Genomic DNA, 26,254 nt, shown 5'->3' on the forward strand with positions numbered 1-26,254 from the left:
TAAAGGTAGAGAGCAAATTTACAAAATAAAATATAACTAAAAATTAATTTAATAAAAATCTGTGATATGAAATAATATTGCAATAGGTATATATGCGTTATAAATTTAAATAAAACTTGTCAGACTAATAAAATCTCCTTCTTGATTACATTTACTTTTCCGAAAGAAAGAGGAGAAATACAGTTACCTCCACTGCATCTAATAGGGTCCCTGGGAAGCACTTGTATCATCAGGGGAATAGCTGGATCAATTTCCTCTTACTTCTTTCTGTGAAGGTGTGAAATCATTGGTAACACAATGCTAAGATGAAAGGAGAACTTGTCAACTACTTCTACAACACCTATTCTATACAATGCTTTTAAAGGCAATACCTTCGTTTTAATTTTGAACTTATCTGTAGTACTACTGAGATACGAAGAAAAAGAGAAAAAAATGAAATAAACCTCTGGAGGAAAGAACGTTGCCTAATAACTACCACAATGGGGATTGTGAACTATTATTGTGACAATGGAGATTGTCAAGACATTATTTCAATATTCTCTTAATGGTCCCTTGTGTTGGGGAGACTACTGATCTCCCCATAATTCATGATAAGAGGATTATAAATCCGCTAATTGTGGAAGGAAGAAAATTCTAATGTCTTGGTGCATTTAGATATATTAGGGGCACTGGTCTTTGGGCTCTGAGGGTTAAGTGGAACTTCTAGAAGCAGGTGTAGCGATAAAAAAGCAAACATGAGGGATCCTTGTCGGATTGAAAAGGTTCTGTGTCTTGACTATATCAATGTCAATATCCTTATTGTTGGGAGAAACTGGGCTAAAGGTGCATGAGATCTCTCTATATTCTTTCATAAAACTGTATATTAATCTAAAATCATCTCAAAGAATTTCCAATTTTAAATTTTAATTTAATTAAAAGTAAATCTATAAACATTTTCCTGTATTTTGGGGACCAGCTGTCACTTGTCTGTGAGTGAAACTTTCAGATGATGAAATAAATAAGCACTTGAGAAATAAATACTGAAGGGAAAATTTAGAAATGTGTCCTAAGGTTTAAGTAAATTTTTGTTTTTTTCATGAGCATGTGAGATCCTAGTAGTGGTTTAATAATAGTTAAAGTAAAAAATAGTTATGTTTACCAGACAGAGTTCCTGCTGGTAAAATAATTTCGTGTATCTCTTAATTATACATTCAGATATAGATGTAAAATTATGATCTCCAATACTAAAAAAAATTGTTTATCAGTAGTAAGAAAATTTGGAAACTGGTTTAAACTACTCTTCAGGCTCTTAAGAAAAAAGACTCAGTTTGGATATTTTGGAGATCAATACTCCTGCTGGGGGTGTCTAGAAGTGACAATCCGCAAAAGTAAACCCTGTCTACAGATATCAGAGAGCCAACAACACAAGAATCAGAGGGAAGTAAGAGGGGGTAAGTCCAGCAGTTTTGGCTACTTTTTCCTTAGAGGCATTTTATGGTTGAAGAGAGAGGAGCTTAGAGTTTGAGAGGCTGACCAACACTGGGACTGCTTTGAACGTCTAGGAGATAAGTATCAGAGTCCCAGGCCCACTGAAGGGAAGTATAGTAGAAATATACTTGCTCTCATAGAGACTGCAGCTTACTTGCAGTAATTTCATTTCCTGAAATAGGATTAAGTTAATCTATGGTTCTAGTGCCCTATTGTTCATAAACATTCCCAGGTGCCTGATAGAAAGCATGGTAACAACTCTTTGGGGTAAGAAAATATTATCCTAGACCTTAACTTATTCCTATAAATAATTTTGTAAGTTCAATGACCATGATATAATTTAGAAAAATAGGCAGAAACTGAAGGAGATAAAACAATATAAATGAAAACCAGCAGAAACAATAGACACTATAATAGATGACAGAGCAGATCCCTGGGAACCCAGATATTGGAGATATCAAAGACTTTAAAAATCACCGTTTATTATGTTCAAGGAGATAAAAACTGAGATTGATAATTACAACATAATTGACATATGGTATATATGTGTCTGTGTGTATTAAATAGAAATCCTAGTACTAGAAAATATAAAATTAAGAATTCAATGAAGAGACAGTCAAGAGACAGAACAGTAGATTAACAAGAGTTGAAGAGTGATTTAATGAATTGAAAGTAGATTACACATAAAATATCCAAAAGGAAAGACAAAGAGAAAATTGATGAAAAGCACAGAAGATATGTTAAGAGATAGAGAGGAAACAGTGAGGATATATGACATCCGTGTAATTGGAATTCCAAAAGCAGGGAGAAGGAAAATGGAGCAGAGGCAATATTTGAAGCTACTATGACTTCGATCATTCCAAAATAGATGAGATCCATCAAGAAAGGGTCAAGAAGCCCTATAAATGTCAACTAGGATTTTAAAAAACATATCAAGTAACACAAGAATAAAAGAGTGGTAAAAGAGCAAAGTGATAAAAAGAATAGAGTAGGGGCTGGTTCCGCTTCTCGGCGGCCCAGGATTCGCCAGTTTGGACCCCAGGTGCGGCCATGGCACCGTTTGGCAAAAGCCATGCTGTGGTAGGTGTCCCACATATAAAGTAGAGGAAGATGGGCATGGACGTTAGCTCAGGGCCAGTCTTCCTCAACAAAAAGAGGAGGATTGGCAGTAGTTAGCTCAGGGCTAATTTTCCTCAAAAAAAATAGAATAGAGTAAAATTGCTGAAAACGAAGGACAGGAAGGAAAAATACAATCTGCCAGGGAAAAATAGAGACTGCTTTCAAAGGAATAATGAAAAGATTGATACTTAACTGTACAATAGAAATAATACAAACCAGAAAAAAATGGATTAAAATATTCAGTGGGCTGAAAGAAAATAGGTGCTAATCTATAATCTTATACTTGGCAAAATTATTCTTTAGGAGTGAAAGTAAGATAAAGTGACTTTCAGGTAAGCAAAACAAGTAATTTATACCCCTCAGATTTGTATTAAAGGACTTGTTAAAGGGTTTTCTTCAGGTAAAAGAAAAACAATTCTTTACGGAAACTCAGAGATACAAGAAAGAATAAAGAACAACAAAAAGGATAAATATGGACATAAATCAAGAGCAAAGATTCTCAAACTTTAATGTAAATTACATTACAATCACCTGAAAGTCTGGCGGGAAAACATTGTGAGATCCCACATCAGGATTTCTATTGCGGTATGTCAGGGATGGGAATTAACATTTCTAACAAGTTCCCAAGTGATGCAAATGCTGTTGATCTGGGGCCTACACTTTGAGAACCACAGAGGAATACTGGTTATATAAAAGAGTGATGTCTTGTAGGGTTTAAAATTTATATTGTATTAAAATCCATGCATATATGGACAAGTATTTCGTGACAATGACAGCCCTTCTGTTCGGTAGGAGAAAAAGATAGTCTTTTCAATAAATGTTCTGAGCCAACTGGATACTCATGTGTGAGAAAACAATTACTTGATCCCTTCCTCACACCATGCGCTAAATTCAGTCTCAGGTGGATTGCAGGTTTAAATGTGAAAGGCAAAAATAAAACTTCTAGAAGTTAATGTCAGAGAATATCCGAGTGACTTGTTTAAGATATTCCTGAATAGAACCCAAAAAGCACTGTTTATAGGGGAAAAATTGAACTACATGAAAATTTTAATTTATGTTAATCAAAAGACACTATTAAGACAGTGAAAAGATAAGCCACAGACTGGAAGAAGATTTTGCAACACATGTAACTGACAAGGGGTTCATATTCAGAATCTATAAGGAACTTCTGCAAGTCAATAATAAGAAACTCACTATAAAAATGGGCAAAATTCTTGAAATGACACTTCACACAAAAGACTATGGCCAAAAATTGGCAAAAAAATATGAAAACTTGCTTAACCTCACTAGTAACCATGGAAATGCATATCAAAGCCACCACTTGATACCCCTGTTCAAAATCAGAATGGACAACTCTAAAATGATGGCAATACTAAGAACTTATGAGAATGGGACACAGTGAGAAATCTCATATACTACTAAGGGGAGGGTGAACGCAACCATTTGGAAAATAGTTTAGCATTATTTACTGAATTTGAAGATGTATATCCCGTATGACCTGGTAATTTCATTTCCAGGTATGTCCATGAGCACTGAGAGATGTGTACCAGAATGTTTATACATCATGATTTCATAATAGCTCCAAATGGAAGACAACTCAAATTTCCATCAGCAGTAGAATGGAGAAGCATGTTGCTTATAAAATGGGATTCCATGCATCATCACTGAATATGGATGAACTAACTACATGCAACAACACAGGTGAGTACCACGAACATGACATTGAATGAAAGCAGCCAATCACGAAATTACATCAGAATGATGACATTCATTTAAGTTAAAAAAAAAAAGGAAAAACTAAGTTGTAGTCTATAATTACTTAGTCTGTAGGATTACATTTAAGGAAGTGATTACATTTAAAATGAAGATTGATAGCTTCCTTTGTTGGGAAGGAGAGGCCAGGAGTTAGGAGGGAGAGGCGGGCTTTCTGGGCACTGGCAATGTTCTCTTCCTTAGCCTGGGTGGTTACTTATACAGGTGTTGGCTTTGTAATGTGTCATTGAGCTGCACATCTTGTTTTAGGTCTCTTTATGTATATTTTATTTAACAATAAATGAGATGAAATGTTTTAAAACATAAATTACTTATTCTACCCATTTGAAATACAGCAGTAAACTAATCTGTCCTTTCAGGTTGCTTGAAAATACCTGAAGTCTTTCATTCAATTATTTTTCCAATAATGCCGTAATTAATCCTCTTCTTTCGTTAATTTATTCTCATATTCTAGTTCCTACAGAACTTTGCATTAATTTGGCAAAGTAAATTAATATTGAATGAGAATCAAATGTTCTGAAGTCATTTTGATAAACACCGTGTTAAATTCTTAGATGGCTTTGTATATTTATGTTGGTTTTAGAACTGACTTCAAATGTACAAGTAAAGAGAGACTAACAGTACAATCACTGGAAGAAAGACTCAATAGTCTGTAAACATAATGAAAAATATTTTTATATCTACCTATTGACCTACTCCCAAAACCCCACTGCATGATAGAAGCTATTTATATGATATATTGATATATTAAAATGAACCTTATTTGAGGCAATTCTATTATTGATAAATAATAAAAATATCATTAAATATAGGTCACACCATATAACAGACCAACTAATTTTATTTTACTTTATACATTTCTTTCTAAAAATGTGGTCTAATATTTTCATCTCAGAGAACAAAGTTAAGCAATTGTCTTGTAAGCACCTTGGAGGATCTAAGATTTAACCCTACTTTTTTTTCTTTTTTAAACATTTTATTTTTTTTCTTTTTCTCCCCAAAGCCCCCCAGTACATAGTTGTATATTCTTGGTTGTGGGTCCTTCTAGTTGTGGCATGTGGGACACTGCCTCAGCATGGTTTGATGAGCAGTGCCATGTTGGCTCCCAAGGATCGAACCAACGAAACACTGTGCTGCCTGCAGCGGAGCGCGCACACTTAACCACTCGGCCACGGGGCCAGCCCAGATTTAACCCTACTTTTAAGTTAACAAGTTAGCTGGCCACAGTTTCATGGATGCAGGTAGCAGATGCAAAACTCCTGAGTTAGAGAAGAAAGACTCAGCCGCAGCAGGTGGTCTGAGTATCAGCATATTTTGTGCTGGTTTCCTGAGGCCCAGTTCCCACAAGCCTAAGAGAAGAGGGTCAGGTAGTATTTGCACACACAGTGGGTGGTGTTACAGGAGTAGCTCTGAGTTGAGGGAACCCAAACCCAAATAAGCCTGACTGCTCTTTGCTCAGGAGAGAGACACTATCTCTATCTTGCAAAGCTCTAAGCAAACCTACCCCTCGTTCAGATGGAGGTACTATCTCTAGCTTGCAAGGCTCTTCCATGGTTGTTCACTATACACACGGCCTTGAAAAGATAGTCTGGAAAAGACAGCAGTTAGTGCCTTGCTCAAAAGACATGCATGAGCACGAGAGATCCATGGAGAACTATCTCTCCATATTGCTAATGGATAAAACCTCTTTATACTGTTGAGATAAGACACATTTTCTTCAATTTCTAGAACAGTGGCCAAAACGGAATTTTTCAAAATTTTCTGAAATGGAAACCAAATTATTTAACGGTTAATATTAGATTCAGAATGCTTTTGAGAGTCATAATTACATAAAGTCCTAGAAGGGTCTTCAATATATATAGTGTGTATATGCGATATGCACACATTTACAGAGTTTATTTTCTGCCTCTCCCCCTTAAAATGTAAATTCCTTGAGAATAATGACTATATGTGTGTGGATATGCGTGTGTTTGTGTGTGCGTATGTGGGCGTAATTCATTTTCTTATTCTGGTTCCTACATTACTTTGCATTAATTTAACAAAACAGTATAGGTCTGCCATCCCTCTCTTTCTTTGTCTCTTTCTGTCAACACTATCAACATGAGAACAAAAACAACGTGTGCGCCTGTAACCTGAGGGTTCTATTAGTCCTCAAAGGTGACAATGTTTTCTTATCTTCAAGATCATCTACCCATATAATCGAGGATAATGCCCCGCCTAGCGGGTCTCAGTAAACATTTCTTGCATTGAGTTGACTTGAACTCAGGACCCGGTTCTACAGTCTGTAAACCGAAAGTTGCCCTAGTGACATGCTCAGTAATACATGTTGTGCTTTGAGAATAGAAAACATTCCTTTTCCTCAAATCCATAGATAGTCATCTTAAGCTCAAAGACTCCTGTTCATTTATGATGATTCTAGAATACCGATGAAAAAAAACTGAGGGAAGGATCATATATGTCTCCAGAAATATTTGCTTTATTGTGAGATGAGAAGTGAGTCAAGGAGGACCTATTTTTCCTTCCTCTGAGCACCGTTTATTTTATTTTTTTTTCCGGTGCTCATTTTCATCCTCTTCAAAAGGAATTTAGCAGCCAGAGTTTATGGATGAAATACTATTCATATAAGTTCCTCTGGAAGCTTAATCATCAACACAATGCCTTGGAACCACTCTAGTCTTCTTTTCTAAATTAAACATTTGTGTCAACAACAAACACAGAAAGTACAAAATGTTCCTGTACTCCTTCCACATCAAAATTACCTCCTACGGGAACTAGAAAATGTGTGTCAATGTGAATTACCATCTACAACAGCTACTCGCCTGGCCGCTCAGGGGTCTTGTACACAAAGGGTGAGCGAGGGGCGTGGGGAGGCTACAAGACGTCGCTGCCCCGCCTGGCCAGGCGATGCTCGCCCGACTAGCCTGCCGGGGAGTGGGGACAAGGAGCAGGCTTAACTTGGGGCTCGGGATATTTGAATGCCGCGGAAATTGTCGTTCTACCCCGACGGGTGAGGGAGCGGGGAGCGGAGTGCGTGCGCGAGCTGAGTGAGTGCTTACGTCGCAGCGAGATCTGTGCTGGGATAATTAGAGAGGAGTTGGGCTGTGCCGAGTCCTCTTTTAGCAGCGGCAGCCGGAGCCGCAGCAGCAGCAGCAGCAGCAGCAGCAGCAGCAGCAGCAGCAGTAGCCCGGAGGGGCGCGCCTGAGTCCCGCCACCCGGGCGCGCTCGGGAGAGGCCCGCGTCCCGCTGCAGCCGCCCCGCACGACCCCGGCCCCGGCGGCTCCGGGCGCACAAAGGCGGCGGCCGCCCGCGTGGCCTTCTCCATCCCGGCGTTCGAATCCCGCTCCCTCCATTCTCCTCTCCCGAAGGCGAGAATGGCAGGGCCGGGTGAGGACCTGGGACAGCGGTGGCCCTAGCCGTGCACCCCCACCCCTTCTACTGGGAGAGGCAGCGGGCTGCTTGCGGACGATGTGGCCACGGCTGCTCCCCAGTGCGTCTTCGGCCCGGGTCCCCGCTACTGCCTCTCTTCCCTGCTTGCTCCATCCCACCGAGAGGAGTTGATGCTGCTGCCGCCGACGCCGCTGAAGCCGCGGCTGATGGATGCCGGGGAGTGCCGCATTGCTTAGCGTCCCCGCCTCCGGGTGTGCTGGTAGGAGCCGGTTGCTCTTTCTTCTCTCTTGCTTTGGGGTTATATAGAAAAGGTAGAGACATTTAAATTTTATTCTCCACTCCTCTTCTCACCCCCCCCTTTGAAACGTACATTCCCACCTCTTCTCCCCAACCCCCCAGCCCCAGCGGCAAGTCCCATGAGATAAACGGCTAGAGGGAGGCAGAAGTTGGGGGTGGGGGTTGGGGGAGCCCACGCTGGTGCCAACGCCACCAAAAACCCTTCTGGTGCCTTGTGAGATCACGGTGTATCTAGGAGGGGAGGGGGAAGGTGCGCTCTGTGCAGCATCTCCACCTAATTGGATCATAATCATTTTAAATAAAATCCCACAAATGTCTTAAAAATAGCATATTTGAATAAGTAGAAGGAGAAATAAGCTCCTTTCCCCTCTTCTTTTTTTTCTCTCTCTTTTTTTTCTCTGGCGAAGACGCCCTCTCCCCGCCCTGGAGCTCAGCGCTGAAGAGCCACCTTATTATTAATCAGAATTCCCATCGTTATCCTGGCAGGCGCATCCTTCAGTGGGGACCGCAGAAGCATCACAGAGCTGGGGCTGAGATGTGCGTGGGGGTTGTTTGTGTTACATCTTGGAAGAGAAGAGTACAGTACCAAGATCAGCGCCAACTGTGCTGGGTGCGATTAGGGGTGTTTTGTTAGGGGAGAGAAAGGACAAGAAGAGGAGTGCTGGGTCCGCCAAAGGTCCACATCTCTTTAAAGAAAAGAGAAGAGGGACCCGAAGTGGGGCATTGTTTTTAGCGAGTGGAGAAAGAAGTTTATATAGCCCACAGAAAAGCTGTGGGAAAGCAGGAGCAACAGGGTTTTTGATTGGACACCAAGACAAATAATTTCCTGTAAAGAAGAGGAAGCAGGCAGCTGCGAGATCTGGAGGCCAGAGTGTGGTGGTGGCAAGTGCCAGGTTTGCTGTGGGACGGTCAGCAAAAGGAAGGGAAGGCTCAGGAACAAGCAGAACAATGACTCATTTACAAGCTGGTCTCTCTCCTGAGACTCTGGAGAAAGCTCGCCTGGAGCTCAACGAGAACCCGGACACACTGCACCAGGACATCCAGGAAGTGAGGGATATGGTCATCACCAGGCCAGACATTGGATTTCTGCGCACGGATGATGCCTTCATCTTACGCTTCTTGCGGGCCAGGAAGTTTCATCACTTTGAGGCCTTCCGCCTTCTGGCCCAATACTTTGAGTACCGGCAGCAGAACCTGGATATGTTCAAAAGCTTCAAGGCCACTGACCCTGGCATCAAGCAGGCACTGAAGGATGGCTTCCCAGGGGGCCTGGCCAACCTGGACCACTATGGCAGGAAGATTCTAGTCCTCTTCGCTGCCAACTGGGATCAGAGCAGGTAAATCCTCAATCCAAACTTGCACAAGGGATATTTTTACTTTCCCATTTTCCAAAATTTACCCTGAATAGTCTCATAGTTTTACAGCTTTGATGTTTTTCATTTGGCTGGGAAAAAAGAGAAATTGGAACTAAAAAATGAGTTTTTGGTGGGTGCCCCTGGGAGTGGGAGGAGGGCTTTTATTTTTATCTTTCACACTCTTTCTTCACTAGTACCCAGTTTCTACTGCAGCTGTAAGTGCTTCCTGAACCATATTCTTGTGCTGCAATCATTCAAATTCTAAATAAAGCTGCTAAATTTTTTACCTTTTGAATAAGTCTACTGTTCTGTTGAGAAATGAGTATAAGAATGGAGACAACGTCTCCTCCTTCCTCCTTAAGAAATTCTTAAACTAGATTCATCATCATCATCATCATCATCACCACCACCACCATCATCATCATCTCTCTCCTTAGTACTGAGGTTTTATTTTTAAGAATGCCTGGCATTCAACCAAGATCAAATAGTTTTATAGCTTGGGAACTTTTCTGCTTGGTGATGTGTAGACGAAGGAATAATATCATGAGTGTCACTTCAATGAAAAGGAAGAGTTGTAGCCTCTGTCACTGAGCATGCCTACCGACACTGAAAATAAAGGCTGACTGGTGTGCTTGCTCTACACCTGTCACTGATCTAAAGAATATGTTTCCTGTCTGATGTGATTTTTCATCTTTTGGAAGGAAGTGGAAAATGCTCAGCTATGTGAGTTGGTAGGCTTTATGAGGTCTCTTGCTTTTTAATGGGAGAGAAATAATATTCTTATTTCATCTACGTTATAATGGAAGAATGCAGAGAGTGACCCTTCTGCTGCTTCAATCAGAATTATTTTCTCAGGCTGAAAGAAATAAGAAATCATAAAAGGCTTTTGTGTAGGGTAGTTTCAATTAAGTTCAATGTTAAATATATTTCATGGAGCTTAAAAATGTTACCAGAACTCTGAATCATAAGAAGCTGGTTGTTAAAATATTGGTGTATTTTTAGTTCTGTGAATGGTGACTTTGGATGCATCTGGTTAGTTTAAAGCAGCTCTGGAGCAATTGTAACAGACTTTTACTTTCTTACAGTGAGAAATCTTATAGATCTTATAGCTCTCTAGATAGGCTTCTCAGAGTCTTAGGATCTTAGGATGTAAATTAATGTTTTCACCTGGTTTTTACTCTTTCATTGGTCACATTTTCTCTGTAATTCTAGGTTGAGAACTACTCTGATTAATTTTTAGGCAAATATAAAGACAAACTACTACCTGAAGAATCACAAAGCTAAGAAACTCATAGAGAGAGGCAGCCATTGAGGGGATGGAGTTCTGTTACTTACCTAGGTTAGTTATAGAAATCTTACTCCACTTTTTATCTGGTATCAAAGTTTAAAGGACCATGAAATGCCATCATTTGACCACAGTTTCTCTTTAAAAAGTTTTTATTTTTTTATCTGCCACAAGTACATTGTAAGATCATGCAAACCAATTGTTGTATGTAACAAAATTCAAAAATTTATTCATGAAAGAACCTAATATTCCATATGTCAGTTAGATTGGAACTTTATTGAGCTACAGTGAAATGGGAGCTGTGGAAATTTTATATTTAAACGTGTCTCGAAGTCTGTTAAAGACATGACTAGGGGGGCAGATTGCATTCAGAGAGACATGCATAAATGTCAGACCTATTTTCGTTTATTTCGGTAAGTGAACTAATATTCACACTGATTCATAAACTTAATTAAGATGAAAGTCACTTATAGTTCTCATGTATATGGGAAGTTGATTATTCCAGATTTACTAAGGAAACTATGTTTTAGTTGCCTATCTCATGCTTTTGTATAAAGGATAACTTACTAGTAATCAAAGTCTATCCCCCTGGAAATCTACAATGGGAGGAGATTTATTAATTGCTATACATAAATTTTCATTAAATCTACACAAAATCTTAAATATTAAAATTTTGTGTGTATGAAATTAAAAATGAGAAGCTATGTCCTGTAAAAATACCCTATCAGGACCTATAGACTAACAATTGTGAATTTTATTTCTATGGTTGGAAATGAACAGGTATAATCAAGAAGTTAGAGTGTATCAAGGTCAAAAGGTGTGCAGTTATTAAGAGCTTGTTTAAAATTCAGTTGAGTTTCCTCCTCCTCTATTCTTTAAAAAAAATGTCATTCTTTCCTCCTCCCTACTTTCCCCCCATCCCAGATCTACATAGACCCAATAACAAGGACTAGTGGATAAACAGATCTATCCTCTTGGCATCCTCTGTAAACCTTAATCTTTGGGATACGGGCCTAAGAACTGCCCCGAAACCTGCAAGTCAGCTGCCTTTCTCACAGCACCAGGGTGTCACCAGCCCTTCTCCTACCTTTGGCCTGAGTCCCCTTTCTTCCTCCACTATCCAGAATCAAGTCTTATCTGACCTGACTACTACAAAAGTCTCAGCTATCTTCCCTAGATGTTAAACTTACCATTGCTCTGTTAGGTGGATATGGCACTTGCCAAATTCTCTTGCTCCTCATCCCTCCTCTGTTTTGTGAATCAGATGTCTCCCCTTCCTGCGCTGATCCTCCAGTATAAACAACCTGGGTCTCTGGAGAAGACCGCACATCTGAACAGAATTCTGACCACTTTCCTTGAGTTGGTCAGTGAATTACCTGGTTTTCAACAACTTTTCAAAAAGTAGCATTGTTTCAAAGAAATAAAATAACATTGTTTTAGAGAAACAATAGGTGGGAATGTCCAGGATTACTCAGGGAAATTCCAGAAATGTGGTAGAAGAAAACAAGTTGTTTCCAACTTCCCAAAGGGAAAAGCAAGATTTTTTTTAGTGAATTTTAAAAACTTTTGCAAAAACCTCTGAAATAATCGATCTGTTTAACAAAATAAGACCAAGCCTTACACTATATTTATAATAGCACCCGAGCTTGAGTTAATCCTCAATAAATATTTGAGTTTAATTGAGCTACGCGTTTTTTTTAAAGAAATGAATTCTAATTAGGAAGTTATCTGATACTTTCTCCTATATTAAATTTGTAGGACAGTTTCTGTGCTCCTCAGGAGACTGGAAACAGTAAGTGTGTGTGAGATGGTGACTATAAATAAAATAGTGTCTCTTTCTACTGCAGAGTAGTGCAGGTCAGTTTCAGGTTATTGCAAAGAAATGGACCATTTCCAAAGCCTTTACAAAAGACGTGGAATCTTCAAGCAGATAAAGCTCAAATAATAATATTTACAGTGTACTCACCTTCTAATAAATCTAAAAACCAACAATCGAAATACTGAAATGTTAAAGTGACTCTCAGTGTGGTCTGCGGTTTTTTAAAAAAAGAATAGAACAGGCTCAGATGATTTATTACATTTGTTGAACAGGCTGTACCTTGGAAAAGCTTCAAACAATTTTATCTCCTTGTCTAGCATAATTTGTGAAAATAAAAGTAAATTCCACAAAATTAGAAACGAGTGGATTGTTGTGCTACATCCACGGGATGCGGTAGCCTTCCGTGCATTGCATGCTGTGTTTCTTTCTTGAGTGACAGTGCCCTGCTTAGGACTTGGCAGATACCTCCAAATTGTCCACCTGATTTCAGCACCAGAGTGTGAGGATAACGCACCATGAAGCTAGAAGAAATAACATTACCTTAAGAAAAGGAAGTTTGGAATGAAAGTAGATACGGTCTAGACCCTAGGGCATGAGAGCAGATATCTGAGAAGTTGAAATCCACTGGCACCTTATCATTGGGAGTATTCATGAGTTAAATTTGTGTCACCTGAAACAGAATAATGACATGTAGTCTGATAGCTGGCCTGTAATTTGTCAGTCAGCCTGCAAATTTTACCTTATTAAACTTATAAAGGAGTTCTCCATACTTTAGTACAGGAAGCAACCATTTCTCTGGAATCTGAGTAATAACCATTATAAAACAGTTAAATACAGCTGAACTGAAATGATTCTTGATATAGTGGCAATTCAGAAAGTACAGACCATCTTGCACTATGTTTGGCTTGTCCTAATGGACATTGATTATCACTTACAGTACTGAAGCTCTAGAAGGGTTCTGTAGAAGACTGACTGGTCAGACATTGCTATGGTCCTCTAACTTATCCTGGAATTTGCCTAAAAGACATTGTTTTCAGTTTGTTCCTATTACGTGGATTTTTCATTAAAAAATAAAATATTAAAGAAATGATCACCTATTTGCAGCTTCAGATTGAATTATGATTATGCTCCCATTTATTAAAATAATGTGGGCATTCTCCAGATTAAAATAAGGTTATGATGATTATAGATTAAAATTTTAAAAACAGCCATAGACTATACAGGTTTGCTTTAATCCGAGGCACAATGCTTTACTCTTCTCTAGAACTAAACTAAAATAAGGTAAGACAAAACAAAGTAAAAATGACTAGGAACAGATTAATACAGTCAAGGACAATTAACTAGATAATTAGGGAGAAAAACTCATACTCAGTAATCTTGAAAAAAAAGTTGGCTTAATATTTTTGGCCTGATTTTTCAAGGCTTCTTGTCTCAGTTTATTAAAGTAATAAAATCTTCCTCAGCTTTTTGCTTCACAGTGTTAGATATCTGGGCAGGGTCAGGAATCCTTACCTGCAAAATCCTGGAGGTGTTATTGTGCTGTGTTATGGGTGGATCTTGAGATTAAGTCAAAACTAGCAAAGGCAGGCATGGATTCCATGGGGTTTCTGTCCTAGCAGAGCTTCAGTGTCACTTCTTCATAGGGAGACCCTTAACAAATATTCTGGAAACTGCAGCTTATTCCAAACTATGCCCTTGGTTCATACCATGGAAAATGGGGGATAGAAAAACTTTCCTGAGAAATCTTAGTGGCATATTGGGACAAATCTCTGAAAAAGTAGGACAGTCCCTAAAAACTGGGGCAATTATGCAGTAATTAGTGACATAATCCTGAAATAATAGCAAAGACCAAGAGTGCCAGCCTTCAGGAGGATGTTGATTGAGGCTGGCCTGAACCAGGCTATGTTCACATTTCAAATACGCAACTTTAAACAAAGTTGAAGAGAAGCAAAGGATTTGAGGTCACTACAGGGCACCGAAAGGATGCCTTGAAAGTAGTGTTAAAAGACATTTTAAAACATGACCCAACAGTTACCAAGTTAATAAATTATCCTTAGTAAATTAGTACGTTTCCTCCATCCTGGCAAAAGATTGAGCTCTTTTGCATCACTGAGGGCAGGTACATATATTTCATTAACATAATAAGCGGCACTATTGACATGAGGGAGAGGATGTCCCTGTATGTTGGGTCTTTATAACATCAAGTAACAAACTGAGCAAATGGTACTTGATTCAAATCATTTTTTTTTAAAGTACACTTTAGTTGAGTATTGGCTATGTAAATAGAAATTTAGTAGATGCTAGGGGCAAATAAAGACACATAATACATTCTTTGTACCATCAAGGGACGTACAACCTCTCTGGGAAGCAAAAACATGAAAAGCTTTTAAATAACTACCAGGGACGTTGTAAGTTCTGAATGACGGTACTGTTTGCCAGTGCTGGAAGTTCAAGGCAGAAGTGCAGCTGCTGGCTATCCCGTGCTGTACAGAGAGAGCATCCCTACTTCATTAATGGAATTCAACCTTTTATTGTTCCATTTTAAATAATTAATTAATTACCTCGTTCATTCAGAACACTTTGATATCATGTGTTATGTGCCAGGCACTCTTAAGAACTTCACAAACATTGACTTATTAAATCTTTATCGTGATGATACAGGGCAGGTCCTGTTAATATCCACATTTTTCTGATGATGAAATGGAAGCACAGTGCGGTTAAGTATTTCACCAATGACCATACAACTAGTAAGTGAGTTGGTCAAACTTTTTTTGTGTGTATAGACAGTTACCAACATAAGTCTAGGGAAAAACAATTAAATACAATTCTATTGAAAAATCAAGCTCTGATAATGAAAAAAATTCCATCTATAGTTTAGAAAATCTTGATTAAACATCAGAGTACAGACAGTTAAAAACGGAAAGTTAAGGGGCTGGCCCCGTGGCCGAGTGGTTAAGTTCGCGCGCTCCGCTGCAGGCGGCCCGGTGTTTCGTCAGTTCGAATCCTGGGCGCGGACATGGCACTGCTCGTCGGACCACGCTGAGGCGGCGTCCCACATGCCACAACTAGAAGAACCCACAACGAAGAATACACAACTATGTACCGGGGGGCTTTGGGGAGAAAAAGGAAAAAATAAAATCTTAAAAAAAAAAAAAACAAAAAACGGAAAGTTAAGTTGCTAGAATAAATCTTCTGAAGGCAAAGACTGTAGTAGGCCAACACTTGGCTTTGAGTATTCTGCCCTGAAAAGAAGAGTTGCCTTTCTGATACATTTATATTTTTCCAGCACGGTTCTGTTTTGTTTTATTTTATTTTGGTGGTAGTAGGTGCACTTTTTTCTTTTTTCAAAGAAAGACATTTTTCCTCTAGGTGTTTCATTTCTGATGATTCTCTTGTCCTCACTCACCTACATTCCCACAGCCTCGCTCAGACAGCTCATCTTCTGTGCTCAGGGATACAAGCCAGACAGATGGATGTTCCGGAGTTCATATTTTCTCCAGGATTTGTAGACTTTACCTCTTCCCGTCTTGACTCTTATGAATGTCTTGTTGCTTTTCCTTCACTAAAGCCCCTGCTGGGGCCAGGCTGGACTGTGCCCTGGTACCTGGCGTGGCGCCATGTTGGTATTGATTTCCTGATCTATCTTGTGACACACATTATGCCACTGAGACATGAAAAAACAGAACAGCTATTCATCAAACTCTGTTCTAAGTATAAGGCACCATAGGGAATGGAGAGAAAGACTCGACTTCTCATCTAGGCTCCCTGCTTTACTCCACTGGTGATTCTGGGCAAACTGTTTAAATTCTCTGAGACCCTGAGTCTTCATCTCTAAAATTCTCAGACCTCATCTTTGTCCTCATCTCCAAAGTAATAGGACAAAGTCAGCACAGAGACTATGGGCTTGTTTTGGGATTAAGATAATGCATTTGAAATTGCTTTGGAGATCTTAACTGATTACATAGATAAAGGTTTTATTATTACAACCACTCAGTAATATAAAACACCTAGATGTGCTCATCAGCTTTATCATTAACGATACCCTGAAGCTTTAGTAAAGGTAATTCTTTTCCTTCATCACTCCCCCTAGCACCTTTCTGACAGGAAGTGCTTCAGATGTTAGAAAACTTGACAATGAAAACTGAGGGGCGGGGACAGCCTTAATGAAGAATTTAATAATGGCTGATTGATTTAGTGACAAAGGGAGATTTCCTGCTGTTGTGCTGCTCAATGTGATGCCAAGATGCCAGTTCTTCCCTGTCAGGCTGAAAGAAAGGGTTAGAAGGTAGGAAGAAAATGATCTGTTTGTGATTTCAGTTCCTCTGCACTGATTGTAAATTGTGGTAGAGGATGAGATGCTGTGAACCCCAAGAGAGAAGCACAGGCCGGGTAACCCCGAAAATCCTTACCTAGCCAGAAGAAGCTTCCCTGATCTTGATTGCACGGGTAGTAAATAGGACATATGGGTATCAAAGTCTTCTCCATGTGGTTTTTACAAGTTATGGCAGCTCTAATTTCTTTCAAGAGCAATGGTCTACGTAATCTGGTGTCCCACTTGTGAAATTCCTCACTAGTGTTATTGTTCCTTCTTACTCCATGCTATGCATCATCTTCTCCGAGCTGATTGCAGATTCGGGCTTTACTTGATGCTATTTTGGGAAGCACGAGCCAGAGTCAAGAGCTGCATTAATGTGCTAGTTTGTTATTTATGGCTTTCTTCCAACATACAAGGGAAGAATAGCAATGGTGGAGCTCCTACAATTGCGGTGTAAACCCCAAACACGGATTTGTGTAATACTTATTGTAGTGAACTCTAATTTGTAGATTATAACAGTTAGAAATAATTTCAAAGAGAAGAGTGAAGGTAGGATTCCTTAAGATATAAAGTTCATGAAAAGTTCCTTTTCTTTGAAAGATATTTTACAGACTTTGGCAAAGTCTCACGTAATAGTGTTCGGCTTAGTAATAGCCCGCTGAGCTGCTAATGGTGGTAATGTGACATGTTTGACAACAGAGGACTTGAGTGTTGAGAATGGTTTTGACCTGCCCTTTGAATGTGGTTAGCTAGGATGTTTTTATGTTTCTTTTCTTAAACTTATACATTAATGTGATTTATATAAAGATCATTTAGTTCTCTTCTTAGAACAAGATATTAAATTAAAAACTTGGTTAGATTTACTCTTGAAAACTTTGCAAACCTTTTTTTGTTCATTGATGATCCTGGGATTGGCCTTTATTCTTTTATTCTTATTTTATTCTTGGAAAAATAATATATATATATATATATAAATTTTTCTCTTGATTTGGACACAGTTTTTGAAAACCGTACTTAAAGTGTGTTAATTAAAACAAATTGCCTCTTATTTTCAGCTTTTACTGGTGCCATGGTTTATTCTTACTGTGTACAATACATCATCCTTCCAAAGCCGATTTCAGATTCAAGTTTTACTTAATGCTATTTTAGTATTAATGCTATTTGGTATTCTTAAAGGTACCATAAGAATGAGTATAATGAGAGGAATGTTCTAAGTTGGCCTTTTCTAATTTTTAATTTTCTTTCCCATGATATTATTATAAATTTCAGAAATTAAAATGAATATTTTTTGAGGGGGAGTCTAAATTTTAACCAGAGATACAGCCTTGCTGCTCCAACTTTCCAGTCTTTGTAGGTTTATAGGCTTTTGGTCATAACACTGTATTAGCGCATTATGTTTAAAAAGAAGGTAGGCCAACGCCGAAGTGACAGATAAAGGTATTCAGTCATACACATATCACAGATCTAAAGACAAATAAGAAATAGAGCTCTACAAAAAGTTTTGTTATCTTCTTAAAAGATCTTATTATGTATTCAGGAAGTATTTTGGGATGCCACATTCTTAGGTCTATAAATAGCCTGTATACTTTCCAGAAATTTAAAAAATAATCTCTTGACCCTTGCCTTTTCCAGTAGTAATGAACTATCTAATGCCTATCATTAACCTTTTAAGTAAAACGTACAAACAATATTCTTCAGTTCTGATTATACCTTACCTAGTACATTATGTCTATGGTTACCATTACAACAAAACATATGCTATGTGTGTATTCTAACCACCATTTACTGAACACCTGCTGTATACCTGGCATTATTCAAATATTTTCACTTAGATACTGTCTTTGAATTGAATTCTCTTCCTGCCCCCGACCCCTGCCCCAACCTCCACCACTGCCAGTGAGATAATCATAGGTATTTCTATTTTTTCATACAAGAGAGCTGATCCTTGGAATTATAAATCAACGACATGTCCACAGTTGCACAGCTAATGAGGGAGGGCAGAGATTCCATCATGGAGTCTTCTGACACCATGCCCCAGGCTTGATTAATGCTGGGATCCTAAAGAGATTCTCTTCAAACTACTGATCTTGCAGATGAGAAAATGGGGCCCAGAGAAAGTGAGAAATTGCCTCAAGTTTCGCTGTTAATTATTCCTTCCTTTCTGAACTACTATGTTTTCTCTATTTGCCTCCAAATGTTTTTAGAATTAAAAATAGAACTACTCCCTCATATGTACTCACTGTCTCCTACTGTCTTCCTGGTGAGCCCGTCACTTCCTCTCAATGCCAGTGCTTTCTACTCTTTATCCACCACCCTCCCCATCCCACCTCTTCCCTGAGGTCAGGAATTTTTTGTCTAGCTTTTTCTGGACCTCTTCACCTGAATATCTGAGGAGAAAAAAACTTGAAATGCAGGCTGCCCCAAAATTGAAATTGTTAACATCTTCCATAAATTTGCCGATTCTTCTTAGAATGCTGGCATTCCCTTCTTAGAATAATTATCTCATTTTCCTTCAGTTCTGACTGCGTTATTTCCTTCACTTCTTTGAACATAGGATCTGTATGCTTTTGATTTCGGCATTTTTGAGCTTGACCTCTGTTTGAATTTAGGATCGACTTTTTCAAATGTTTACTTTGTATCTCTTTCTGGGTGTACTACAAACTCTACATTTCCAGCCGTCCCCAACTGTATCCTCCTTTTGCATTATTGATTTTGATTAAAGATTTTACCATTTACTCAGGCTCTGAAGCTAGAATCTGTGTGTCATTCTTTACTCTTTCTTCAATCTTAGTCCCAGCATCTAGCTAAATATCAAATTTTAACAAGTTTAGCTCTGAAATCCTTCACAAATTTGTCTTCTCATCTTCATTCTTACTTCCACTGCTTTCACTTGGGCAGTGTTTTAACCTACAGTTAGTGTCTTTGCACTCTAGTCTAGTCCATTTTACAGGAATGTAAGGAGCATTTATTGGGTTTCTACAACGTGCCAGGCACTGTGCTAAGGAACAAGTAGAAAAAGATGAAGTCTCAACCCCTAAATTTGGATGGCCTGCGTTGTAATAGGTAAATTTTCCCTTTTGTTTTCATTCGTCTCCCTTTCTTTCTGTATGTCTCACATTTTCTTCTTTCTTTTATTTTTATGATACAAACCCAATATAAGTATTTAAAGTCTGTTGACATTCCTAACCAGAGCTGTTCACATATAGTGTTTTTGTTTATTGATGTGACTCCTTCAAAATTCGTTCTCAAATATGAAGATATGAAATGTCAGCATTACTGAAAGCATTCTTGAGGTATTTAAAACTACCATGCCTAGTTTTTAGGGTAATTGATGTGAGACTTTAGAAAATCATAGGAAGACCCAGAGGTAAAGGAAATGGTTGTCAAATATGAAACAAACTGTGTGCTCTGTAGTTCGTTTTGGTAAAGTACACGCATGTTAAATTCTAATATGTCTTCTGAGTACATATAAAGTAAACCTCTTTTTTAAAAAAATTTTTAAACAAAATCATCTCCTTAAGACTCCTGAGGTTTTGTAAAGGGAATTTTAGTGCTGAAAACTATCTATAGTTTCTACAAGAGTGGTTGTCAGATTTAATGCAGTACTTTTCTGTTGCTGGTAGGTACACACTGGTGGATATTTTGCGTGCCATCTTACTTTCTTTAGAAGCCATGATTGAAGATCCCGAGCTTCAAGTGAATGGATTTGTTTTGATCATAGACTGGAGTAACTTCACCTTCAAGCAAGCTTCTAAACTTACCCCAAGCATGCTACGATTGGCTATTGAAGGCCTCCAGGTAAAGGTTTACAAATTACCCAGTTTCTTGGTCTCCCATGTTTGATTTCTCTTATCTAATGTGTTAGAAAAGCAAATATCTGCTTAAAGGATGATAAAAACAAAAGTTTTTAACAATTTTCAAGCACATCCACTAAAACACTAAATGAACAAAGATTATAGAAGAAAAACTGAGGATGTCGGCCTTTTAATAGTCGGGAGTTTGTGATCCTTGACACAAGCCCTCACTATGTCTAAAGATAAATATGGGTTATGACCTGAGATTTTTATCTTGATAATCAGAACAAGCAACACCTTTTGGATTTTACTTACTAGCTATTTAGTCTAGCTTTTGTTTCTCTTTTCTTTCCTGTGGATATTAATTAATTAAATATTTGCTTCATTATTCCATTTAAGTTGGTGAATTTGGGATACGATGGGCAACAAAACTCTTATGTTGCCTAAAAAACTATTGGAAAGTCAATCAATATTTTTTTCCATCTCTAAGGTACAGAATGACTGTTTTGAATTACTTCTCTAGACTTAATTGGGGTTTTTGGTGTTCTTTTTCTTTCTTTTTTTTGTTTTGTGGTGGAAGGGCTGTCACATGGAATCTGTATAGGAATGGTGTATCTTCCTATGAATGACATTTAACTGGTTGGGAAAACCTGCTATTTAGGGGCATGTCATAAACCTACCAATGACGATTTTTTTTTTAACTTTTAGGATGTCCTTCTTCTGCTCTCTCTCTACTTTGCTTCATACTACTTTGTATACAGTATTTATGTAATAAATTTAACCTTTTTAAAAAGGTTTACAAATTAACACTGGAATGATGTTATTCAGTGCTTATTCTCTGCGTGTTCAACATGCATTTTAGAACTTTGCAAGTCAGTGGTTAATTTCTATAATTTTTACCACTGAAAATAGCACTTTAAAAAAAAATAATGAATTCTATCTATGTCATTCATTAGGCCAGGATGTTAGACTTTTTTAAAAAAAGTTGAATAGCCACATTAGTCGGATCTCTGCTCCATGGTAATTTTTGACGGTGTCTAGCGGCATCTAAATTGATGGATGATGACCCCCTAAAAATGGGCCACTTCTCCAGGCAGCAGGACATCTTAGCCAAATTGAACTCACAGTTTGGATTTTGCCTCTGGAGTGAATAAGACACTGATCCTTTTTCTCTGCACAGGTTTTTCCTCATGCAGCCTTCCTGACTTGCTCTTGGTGAGTCAGCCTTGCTCCTGTTTTATCTTGAACAACACCTTTTTTTTAACTCCATAGAGACGGTTAATAAGGTTTGGGAGAGTGCACAAGATAACACATATTTGGAAATATGTATATCATGGAGAATTAGTCCTAATTCTGCCCTATTGCCAGCGGTGTATAAAGTGTTCTTCGCTTTGTAAAGAAAATGTGTTACCACCAACGATGTTACTTAACACAGAAAGGCAACCTAGCCTCTTTCATGTGGGATCCCTATTTAACTGCCTTTTCTCTTTGCAGTAGGGGTAGGCTAGGACTTTAGTTGCACGAAGGCCTGAAGAACTCATATTATTCCTAAGAAACTTAAAAACCCACCTCAGCAATAGACTCAGTACCTTGATATTTGCCAACTTACAAATTTTATGGAGACTTCGAGTAGTAATGTGATAAGTCATTGCAGGAAAAAAAGACAACTTGGATATATCTGAGAGCTTTTCCATTAGCCATGGCCAGTCTCAGAACGTCTTTAAGTGCTAAGTGTCAGCACAACAGGAGCTACAGTCAGATTAAACCTCTGCGCTCCTGTTAGAGAGGGAAGTGATCCCCGCCCTGCAGGGTCCTGTGCTGACTACATGTGGGGGACTGTCTTATCTGTAGTTCCCATAAATGCATCAGTCCCCTTTCCTTTCTCCTGGGATGCAGACTGAGTAAGTAGTGTTAATTCCTTCTCGTGCCAGTTGGGAAGCTACTTAAAAGAAGGTGACCTCTTCCTGAGAATAAATTGGCGTGTTACTAAGCTTTAAACTCAATGTTTTTCTCCACTTCAAATTTATTTTTTAAATGTTCTTTATCTAGCATATCTATGTCTGTGTCCATGTCTATATCTACATCTAAAAACAATGGTAATTCTGAGTAGGAATATAAGGTATACTGAAAATGCTCCACCGTGAAATGCATGATTTCATATTTGGTCTTATATTGAAGTAACATTTTCTGACTTTTCTAATCAAGTCTCTCTTTTACTTTGCACTTACCATTTGAGAAATATTATTGTACATTGACTTCTGTTTCATGCAGAGCATGAATAAACGTTTTTTGAGGTTAACATAAGACCATAAAATGTTTGAAGTAAAGGTATATACACAATTTTATGTCACTAAGCACAACTTCCACCATCACCAAGACCACCAACACCACTGAAATAATAAACCTGCTCCAATTAACCCAGTCAAGGAAATTAAGAGGTGAGAATATTTTTAATAACTCAGTGATAATTTATATCATGCCATAATTATACTATAATATGCTACTTTTATTTAGGCATCATAAAAAATTTTCTAGGAAGTTGAACCAAAAATAAGAAAGGCTACCAATGGGTCTAGTCCCAGAGAGGAAATTTACTTTAATGATGTGTATTGTTAGTGGGATGCATATGCGTTTTGAAGAGGCCCCATCTCTCTTCCTCTTGAGGTGACTGTATAACGTGTCTCTCTGTACACACCAAACCCCTTTTTCTTCAAACAAAAGAGTATTTTGAGTGACCTGGCTAGAAATAGCACCTGACACCTTGGATAAAGAGACATAGATTATTGCTATCAGATGCACCCATGATCACAGTACAAGTTCAAGAGAGAGACAATGCTGCAAGAGTGGAAATAGAATGGGCTTTAGCAGCAGACAGACCTGGGTTTGGATGACAACCCTGCTACACATCAAATACTTGGGCAAATTATTTAACTTGTTTGAATCTCAGTCTATTCATTTATACTAATTTTAAAGGATTATGTTAGAAATGATACATCTTGCACCTAGCAGATGATATTAATGATCAAAGTAATTGATATGAATAAGCTCATTATTCAGGTGCCATTTTTTTGCACATGTGCTGGTTTTCTTACAATTCAGTGACTACCTAGACTACGGAGATTTAAAGCTGATTGACTTTGGGGAGCTGAATAATATTATATTTTGTTGTTAGTGCTCAGATTGTAGATACACAGGTTGCATTTTTTTAAAATCACTTCACTGAGTAAATAGCATCTAAATATATTCATGTTAGATGCCAAATAAAATATTTTTTCCTATTGGAAGCCAAACAGAAAATGAGATTGTTTCACCTGGGGAAAATTACTCCTTGTTTCTTTTGGGAGAAGCTCCAGGCACAATCGGAAAGGTGGTAATTGTGAAGATATTTTTGACCTTGAGAGATGAGCAGGAGGTTGCTAAATGACAAGGACAGGAAGAGCATTTTGGACAGGGAAGCTTTGGGGAGGTGCTTTGAATAAACATACGGCTATAAGGTGTTGAAAGTAAGTGATAAATCTGCTTTGATATGGCTACAGTGAGAAATGAAGTGAGGTGAATGACCAGAGATGAGCCAGGAAAGGCAGGCTGAGACCTGGGTCTATGAGATGGAGGATGGCATGCTATGTGGTTTGGCCTGTTTTTTGCAGACATGGATAAGTTTGGGAGAGGAAGGTGACCTGGTCTCCCCTCTGCCTTGAAACTATCGCTAGGATAGAAGAATGGTCTAGGATCAAAGAAAGGTGTGGTTCGATCTAGAGAACCTCCACACTACCCCAGAGGTAATTCTGTTGATCTCATTTTGTAGGACAGGAAATGAAACTTCAGGGAGTTTGAGACACTTACTCAGATTTTCTCAACTGACATCAAGGCTTGAGTCTAGGTTGTCTGACTCCAAAGACCAATGTCTTTCCTGCATCTTGTTTCTATTGTCTCCAGGCTGTGCCTAAGAAAAAGCAGGTAGACTCAAGTTAGAGTAACTTGCTCTCCCACACCAAAATCCTCACATTTTAATGCAGGTGAAATGTGTTTATTGGAATAGACAGTACAATGCTAACTAAAGAAGTCACAAATGGCTAGCCTGTGGCTTTGCACTTTTTTTGACACTGTATGGCAGAACCATTTTCTTCTTCCCAGTGAGTGGCCTCCTTGAATGATTGCCGGCCTCCTTGAATGATTGCCAGCCTCCTAGTTCCCTGTGATGGAGGCCAGGAGAAAGGCACCTTTATGATAGCCAAGGATAACTTTTATCAGCGCAACCACAAATTGGTAAGCCACTCATGCTATCAGTCCAAGACAATTCTATATACTTTGTAGAACCTTCAAACATTTTTTTTCTTTATTTTCTAGGTAACATTGGTTTATAACATTATATAAATTTAAGGTGTACATCATTATATTTTTATTTCAGTGTAGACTACATCATGTTCATCATCCAGATTTTTTTTTAAATGAAAAGCATCAAATATTTTTACCAACACAGTGTAGTTCCTTGATAGATAATAGGCAACATCAGATATTTTTGTGCAAATAAAGTACTCAGACTTCATTGGAAAGAAAAGAGAAAGAGAAAATTGTCTTGCTGCTTACAGGAAGTTAATTGATTAGGGTAGTCATGGTAACAGGAAACATCTTAGAAAATCAATACAAGATTAAGTGGATGTGACTTGTAGACTCTAAGATAGCTGTCTAGGAAGCCAATTAAAACATGAAATGTTTGGAAATACCTGGACCAGCTTAGACCGTCTGAATTTACAGCGAAGTGATGTGCTTTTAACATATTTTTGGTCACTGTTGCTCTATTTTTATTTCTTCCTCGTAAAATATTGCCATTCTTAAAACTCTTTAGTAATGAAAAACTCAAACTCTCTTATGAATCCAGAATCTCTTATTTGTGAATTTTTTTTTAAACTCACCCTAACCCTACCTGTTTTTTCATTGTCCTTTGGATGTATTTATCTGCTATTCCCTCTTAGCTCTGTCCTGCCGTGCCTCTGTGCTTTTGCTTTCACAATTTCACAGGAATCCCCAAACTCCATCTGCTGAAAAGTACATAATGTAGTCAAGATGTGGCTTGCTGGCAAGGGGTTTGGCTGTAACAAGGAACTGAATAGCTCTGAATTGCTACATTAAGACTCAGATATAGGGCCATCACAAAGTGCCTAAATCAGTGCCAGATATTGTAAGAGCCCTTAGTAAATGGGACTTGTGAAAGAATATGTAATCAATTCACAGTACTTAATGCTGGCCCTTTCTTTTGACTCAAGGGTCCAGTGTTACAAGCAGCCAGTGATCTGCTTGCTGTGAGGGCTCTGGTCATTCATGTGGAAGGCAGAAAGTGCTGCCACTACAAATGCTGGCTCTGACTGTTTGGAAGCCCAGTCCTACATAGGGAATCTTGCCAAAAACAGAGGTCATGCTAATGACTTGGAACATCACAGTCCAAGGCTGGTGGGTGAGGAGCTCCATTAGTTTCAGTTTAGCATTAGTTTACTCAGTCCTCCAAATCCTACCAATTTCTGGCGGCTTTGAACTTGCACATGAGTGTGTGTGTGTGTGTGTGTGTATAGGATGGTTAAAGGAGAATATTAAAAAGGAACTCAGCGAGGTATTAAGTAAATTAGGGCTACGTAATAAAACAAAAGG

The 26,254-nt window shown here is 38.5% G+C and overlaps 1 protein-coding gene across 2 annotated transcripts in view; it reads left to right on the plus strand.

The window, feature by feature from the left end:
• The first annotated feature begins 7,282 nt into the window (after positions 1-7,282).
• The window catches only part of CLVS2 (clavesin 2), a 72,399-nt gene continuing 53,427 nt past the window's right edge, over positions 7,283-26,254 (plus strand). The window contains exons 1-3 of one of the 2 annotated variants that reach the window (XM_014852935.3): positions 7,283-8,005; positions 8,451-9,380; positions 20,441-20,615. In XM_014852935.3, coding sequence (XP_014708421.1) covers positions 8,992-9,380; positions 20,441-20,615 — 564 coding nt within the window. In that variant the 5' untranslated portion in view covers positions 7,283-8,005; positions 8,451-8,991. Of the gene's footprint in view, positions 8,058-8,450; positions 9,381-20,440; positions 20,616-26,254 lie in introns of both variants that reach the window. The other variant, XM_044757451.2, reaches the window with a different exon arrangement.

Source organism: Equus asinus, chromosome 24 (assembly GCF_041296235.1).
Source record: "Equus asinus isolate D_3611 breed Donkey chromosome 24, EquAss-T2T_v2, whole genome shotgun sequence".
In the NCBI taxonomy this organism is placed as follows: Eukaryota; Metazoa; Chordata; class Mammalia; order Perissodactyla; family Equidae; genus Equus; species Equus asinus.